Source organism: Podarcis vaucheri (genome assembly GCF_965113315.1).
Source record: "Podarcis vaucheri genome assembly, chromosome: 15".
Classification (NCBI taxonomy): domain Eukaryota; kingdom Metazoa; phylum Chordata; class Lepidosauria; order Squamata; family Lacertidae; genus Podarcis; species Podarcis vaucheri.
The window spans coordinates 4,302,299-4,309,335 of record NC_138753.1 but is presented as its reverse complement, the minus strand read 5'-3'; the positions used below and the strand labels follow the sequence as shown (position 1 = coordinate 4,309,335).

The following is a 7,037-nucleotide window of genomic DNA, read 5'->3' as shown; positions in this document are numbered from 1 at the left end:
TGAAGGTGACCCAGAAACTACAACTCATTCAGAACGCTGGCAGCTAGACTGGTGACTGGGAGCGGCCGCCGAGACCATATAATACCGGTCCTGAGAGATCTGCATTGGCTCCCAGTACGGTTCCGAGCACAATTCAAAGTGTTGGTGCTGACCTTTCAAGCCCTAAGTGGCCTTGGTCCAGTATATCTGAAGGAGCGTCTCCACCCCCATCATTCTGCCCGGACGCTGAGGTCCAGCGCCGAGGGCCTTCTGGCGGTTCCCTCATTGCAAGAAGTGAGGTTACAGTAACCAGGCACAGGGCCTTCTCAGTAGTGGCGCCTGCCCTGTGGAACGCCCTCCCTTCAGATGTGCAGGAAATAAGTAGCTATCTTATTTTTAAAAGACATCTGAAGGCAGCCCTGTTTAGGAAAGTTTTTAATATTTAATGCTGTATTGTTTTTAACACTTGGGGAAACTCAGCCAGATGGGCAGTGTATAAATAATAAATTATTATTATTATTATTATTATTATTATTAGCAGCAAAGCTGAAGTCTCAGCCCCTCGAATCCCAACAGAAAACACCTCCCTCCCCCAAGCACACTGCCCCTGCCATTTGCACTCGGCTCATGCGCTGGAGCCCCTCCGGCCTTTTTCACAGGCACTCGCGAATAACAAGTTGGTCGCCGATTTCGGCGCCTTGTTTTACATATACGAACAAGGGTAATTAAAAGTGTCAGCGGCTGCCTGCCTGCGAGGCTGAGAAGCAAGACGTGGCGCCACCCGCCAGATTTGACAAGGCTCCTTGACAAAGCAATTAACCCCGTGCCCATTTCCACCCAGCCGGTTCCCTCATCCCACCCGCATGCCGGCAACTGCAGGCGGCGACTCCGAAAGCGAAGCAGCGCCCATGAACGGAGCATTATTCCTCCGTGAGGAAATTCTTTGGCTCAACCAGTTAAGAGTCAGGGTGGAGAGTGCAGTACCCAGCATCTGAGTACCTGAGCCCTGATGCACAGTTGGCAAGGCTGGCACCGAAGTTAGCATCACTGGGCATGCACCAAGGGCCAAGCACAAGCAGGGGCCTGATGCCAATCCCAGAAGCCTATTGGCCTGGTGCTACTTGCTGTTCCTGCCACTTGGAACAGGGATGGGAGACCTGTGGCTTGCCAAACATTACTAGACTACAACTCCCATCATCCCTGACCGTGCTGGCTAGGGCAGATGGGAGCTGGAGGACCACAGGTTTCTCCCCATCCCCTGCTCTGTGCAGACTCTGTTAGAATTCCTGCTCCATGGTTGCAGTCATGGAATTGTTGTCTATCACATGACGGTGATTGTTTTGACTCCACAGAGTGAGAAGTGACGGAGACAGGATGTTTGTGTTCCTGTGTTCCGTGAAGTGGCACTATTGTCCTTTGTTTTTTCACTCTTTGCTGTCTGATGCTAGAGAGAGGGGAAGCCTTGCTGCGGTGCTCCGTGTGTGTTTATATGTAAATAAAGTAGATTAGCCAAAATGCTGAGTTGCTGAGGTCTGTTACGCAAGCTGCGAAGACTCTGTGGATCCCTAAGTGTACCAATGTCTGTTGGCATCGGTCGCTGTGATGTTTGGGCAAGAAAGCTTTTGAATCTCCCAAACGATCGACCAGGAGGAAGAGAACATGCCAGTTGGGCACGTGTCTCTGCCAGGGTCCTACTCGAGTGTAGGACGAGCTCATGACAGACTCCTCTGTCTGCTTCTTTCTAAGAGGAGCCATGGGGTCACCGCGGAACAGTGCTAAAACCGGAGTCCTGCAGGCTCAATGTCGCTGCGGTTAGTATCCTGCCAGCATCCGAACGAGGCGATTGGGCAGATCCGCTCCTGCTGATCTCTCGCCATCTGACACGGTGTAACAAGGATGACAGAGTGTTTTGTGGGGATTAAAATAACACTGTTTCTAACAGTCCTGACAGCGCCACTTTGTTGCTCCACTTACTGAAGCACAAAACGATGAGCCTGGGAGATTCCACTCCGCTCCTAAGAATGGCCTGCTGGATCCGGCCATTGGGCCACCTAGTCCGGCATCCTGTTCTCACAGTGGCCAGCCACATGCCTGTGGGAAACCAGAAAGCTGGATTCAAGCACAACAGCAACTCTCCCCTCCTGTGGTCTCCAGCAACTGGTATTCAGAATCATTGCTGTGGAGGCAGAGTATAGTCGTCATGCCTTCTCCGCCGCAAATTTGTCCAATCCTCAACGCTGTCCAAGTTGATGACCACCACTACCTCCTGAAGGAATGAGTTCCATGGTTTAACTCTGGGTGAAGAAGTCTTCTCTTGTATCATGGATAGCTCAGTTGGTTAGAGCATGGTGCCAATAACGCCAAGGTTGCAGGTTCGATCCCCACATGGGACAGCTGCATATTCCTGCATCGAAAGGGGTTGGACTAATGATCCTCAGGTTCCCTTCCAACTCTACAGTTCTATGCTCTGCTCTGAATCTTCCAACATTCAGCTTCATTGGATGGTCCACAAGTTCTAGTGTTAGGAGGCAGAATTTTTTTTAATCTGTCCACTTTCTCCATGCCGTGCCTAATTTTATTTGCACGGGCGTTTTAAGTGTGGGGAGTGTACACTCTTCCTCTTGTTAAGAGGACCTGGTGCCTCCAGATGTTGTTGGTCTCTTCCTTTTTGGGAAGTCCACAAACAGGACCTGAGCTCAACAGCCACTCTCTCCTGCACATGGGTGTTTGGGCTGCTCCCTCCAGATGTGGTCAGGGCAAAAGAATTGCCTTGCCCTGTCCTCAACAAAGAGACAGCACAAGGCAGAAGGAATCAGGTCCTTGGTTTCAGCACCATGGAGAGCTCAGAGAAAGTGTGTGGCTCCCAGAGAGAAGGGAGCGCCTCTGTTTAGAAAAGATATTTGCTCCTGAGAGAGGGGGGGTGCCTCTTGAAGAAGGGATGTGGAGGATCTCTAACTCCCATCAGCCTCAGCCAAGATGGTCATTAGCTCCGGGGATGATGGGAGTCACAGTCCCACAGCGCCTGCTTCCAAATTTTCAACACAACCACCTGGGGATTGAATCAGCCCTTAGATACATATAATTCAGAGCTGAATTCAAATGATTCAGAGGGGTGAAGGGTGCAAAAAGAGGTGGTTGCAGGAGAAAGAGGAGCATCAGATCAAGACAGCTTTTCGTGATAGAAAGGAACATTTCCTATCAACACAACAGCTCTTGACTGCTGTGGTTAATTTTTTTTCTTCCAAAAACACCCCATAGCAATTTGCATAGAGTTTGGAGAAGGGGGGATGGGGAAACAACCACCATGCAAATTGCAAAAAAAAAAAAAGTATGTCGGGTATTAAAAAGCCTTGAGATTGAATGGAGAGCAAAAGGTGGAGATCTAGAGAGAAAGAGCTATATGATTTTTTATGAACAATAGCGTGATTTTTCTTAGCTGGCGAGGTTTGAATGGCCCCGCTCATTGTCAGGCAAAATGAATGACAAGCCGAAGGCCAAGAAGAACGGCTTCAGAGCCGCTATTAAAGGGCTCCATTATCCTGGATGGTTTTCAACAGAAGGTAGAAATAATCATAATCACAGGAGGAGCGTCGACGGGGGGAAAGTACGGGGCTATGAAAGATGTATTGTTAATGGCGTTAGGGTTGAGAAGATGGAGGGAAGGAGGGAGAGGAATGCAGAAACATGGAAGACCTTCAACCCCCTCAAAGTCATTTACGTTTTCTGCAGCACACAAGGTCTGTTCTTGGCGTCCCGGTCACAGGCCAATTGGGAGATGCCGCAATGTGGGGGGAAACGATCTCAAGTTTGGGGTCTGTTTCTGACACAGCGGCTGGCGAGAGCCTGGAGACCGGTTTCTGCAGGGAGCTGAAGTCACAGTGGATGGGTGGAGCATCTCTGAGTTCAGAAGCCGGCTGCCATTGAAGGCCTGTTGCTTGGGGGGGGGGTCATGGGCTGGAGAAGGCTGAAGCCTTCAAGCCCAGCTGGTGGGCAGCAGGGTAGTGGCAAATTCAGATGTGCAGTATCCTTTTGGTCTGAGAGGGCGACTTGCAGGAGATGGGGAACCTCGGGTCCTGGTACCAAATGTACCCCCCCCCCAGGCCTCTCTACCTGACCCTTGAACAAGCCCAGTAAGAGGTGTGTCCTGGGAAAGTTGGCACGGCCTGGAGAGAGTCCCAGGGGCCATATAGAAGAAGAAGAAGAAGAAGAAGAAGAAGAAGAAGAAGAAGAAGAAGAAGAAGTAGAAGAGGAGGAGGAGGAGGAGGAGGAGGAGTTTGGATTTGATATCCCGCTTTATCACTACCCAAAGGAGTCTCAAAGCGGCTAACATTCTCCTTTCCCTTCCTCCCCCACAACAAACACTCTGTGGGGTGAGTTGGGCTGAGAGACTTCAGAGAAGTGTGACTGGTCCAAGGTCACCCAGCAGCTGCATGTGGAGGAGCGGAGACACGAACCCGGTTCCCCAGATTACGAGTCTATCGCTCTTAACCACTACACCACACTGGCTCTATATAGAGAGGGTTGGGGGGCTCATTTGGCCTTGGAGCACGAGATTCCCCACCTCCTCAGAACTAAAGTCCCAAACACTGCATTGTTTCCTCATGGGGGGGGTATCTCCCTCCCCTTTATCATTTCCCTTGCGCTTTTCTCAACGTTTTCCAAACCTACAGCATTCTTTTTGAGGTGACGCCACAGCGGCCCACCTGCTGCGGAAGCTCCACCTCAGCTGGCAAGCCACTTCTGCTCAGAAACCAAGAACACACACAGCAAACAGCACATTTGGAATTTTATTTTATTTTTAAAAAACAGCCTCCCACATGAGCGGAACACATTGTGTGCAACATACAAGGCCAAACAAGGAATTTTGCAAAGAGAGAGGGGAAGCCAAGAGGGACACTTTTCGTCAGGGATGGATCCCCCCAACCCCAAACGAGCTGTAATGATTGTGACGGAATTCCTTAAGGGGCTGGATTTGGCCTTAAGAGCTTCCAGTTGCAGATCCCAATTGCAACACACTTAATTGGGAAGGCATTCCCCATGGGGAGAAGGGGGCAAGTGAGACACAAGGGTACTCCCACTTCACTTGCAGCCAATCCTCTTTCTCTTTTCCAAACTGCTGTCCTAAAAGCCTCCCAGCGATTGGGCGGAAGGAGGGATGAATCAGCTCAGAATGAGGCAACTCAGTTTGCCACATGGCACAGTTCCTCCCCCTCCAGCGATGGCTGCAGTGGCATTTAATTTAAAAAGGGTCTACCAGCCACTAACCTGGCTGCCGTCCGTCCATCCTAAAACCCAGTGCGATGCCCATTCTCCGCCCAGGACTGATACTCACTGCCTTTCCCAGGATGCAAAATATTTTTAGGCCTGTGCAAAGAGCTAAGCGTTGCAGCCACACCACACAGCTCCTCTTTCTCCCTAACCACTCAACAGAAGGACCCTCTTTCCAAGAGAAAGCCGTTCTAGTCAGCATCTCAGCGCACGCGGTCAAAAATGAAGGGAACCCCAATCCCAAAGGGGGAAAGGAGAGAGTTGGTCAAAGGAGTTCTCTTGGTTTCTTTGCAGGGGTCTCCTGCAGAAGAGAGAGACGGTTGTTCCTCAACTGCGCCAGTTCTTCATCTATCAGCAAGAGGAGAAAAACAAAACAGGAGGACAAAAGCCACAGTCACATCACCTTCTGCACAGTGGCAAGCTCAGGTCTGTAAGGCTGGAGTGTGTCTTTGGTTCCCCACCTGCCCCAAAAGTCCCGGGTCGCACAGTCCATCCCGGCTTCTGCACAGCGGGTCGGTGTAGAGGAAACCTCTCAGGAAGGAGCTGGGCCCCCATCAACGCCGCGGGCTTGACAGAAGGCGTCTTTTCCCTTGGAAAGAAAGGAAACAAAACATGATTTCAATACAGCCCCGTAAATGGGAAACCTTGACAACAAATCCTCCAGTTTGGGGATTTTCCTCTCTCTGGGTTCCTCATGAAAAAAAGTCAGCATTTTCATGGAAATCTCTCCCAACACCATAGCTATCAACTTTCAGATTTGAAAATAAGGGACCAGCGGCCTCAAAAATAAGGGATCAGCAGCCTCACCTGTCCTGGGGACAGTCTACGGGATAGCTAACAATCCGGGATAGCAGCGGGAAGCAGTGCTGGAATAAGGGAATTTCCCGCAAAAAAAGGGAAGGTTGACAGCTATGGCCAACACACACACACACACACACACAGAGAGAGAGAGAGAGAGAGAGATTGAGATTTGCAAACTATTTTCCCAAACATAATGCCTTTCTTAGGTTATCTTTGCTAATATACACCGGGGTGGCCATGCCTCCTTTTGCAAAGATGGAAAAGGCATATTTGGAGTGGTGAACTATCCCAAAATGCAGAAAGGCTTTCCTCTTTGGGCAAGGTTTAATGTTCTCTCTTCCAATTTATCAGAAGGCAGATACAACAAGAGCCCAGGGAACAATAAATGCTGCCCTTGTAGCAACGCTGAGGCAGAGTTCACCTTGCATGTCATTTTTTTAAACTGTAGTTTCTATCAAGGGGCTAGGAAAGTCCTAATATTCAGTCCCACTATTCAGTCCCCCCCTGGCTGCTCTTCTGAGTCTCTTGTGATCCCTTTGCTCCAGGGCTGCATTAGGTCAGTCGCATCTGTGTAAGACCACTTACGACTGCCTTATATGTATGTATTTATTTTATTTATGCATATACCTCTTGACTGTAAAAAAGCTACTGGCCATTCATAGCTGGGGATGCTCTTGCGATGAGCTCCTGTTTGTGACTTTCCCACAGGACATCTGATCGGCCACTGTGGGAACAGGAGGCTGGATTACATGGGCTGCTGGCCTCATCCAGCAAGCTAGTCTTATGTTTTTTAAAAACCCTCATCTCAATTTAAGCAGCAGACAATCGAAGGGGATTTTATGTCCACTCTTAAGAGCGTCACAATCCTAATAACAGACTTGTTTTCCCTATTGCCCTATGTCTCTGAGAACGTTCTGTGGGGAGAGAGTGCCCCACAGAAGATTTCTCAGCACCTACATTCCCAGGATTGGGGTTCCTCCTCTCCTCAC

At 49.8% G+C, this 7,037-nt stretch overlaps 1 protein-coding gene across 1 annotated transcript in view; it reads right to left on the bottom strand.

The window, feature by feature from the left end:
* Positions 1-4,748: 4,748 nt before the first annotated feature.
* Positions 4,749-7,037, bottom strand: part of RPH3AL (rabphilin 3A like (without C2 domains)) — a 53,823-nt gene continuing 51,534 nt past the window's right edge. The window contains exon 9 of the mRNA XM_082201925.1: positions 4,749-5,836. Within this exon, the coding sequence (XP_082058051.1) occupies positions 5,802-5,836 (35 nt within the window). The 3' untranslated portion in view covers positions 4,749-5,801. The remainder of the gene's footprint in view (positions 5,837-7,037) is intronic.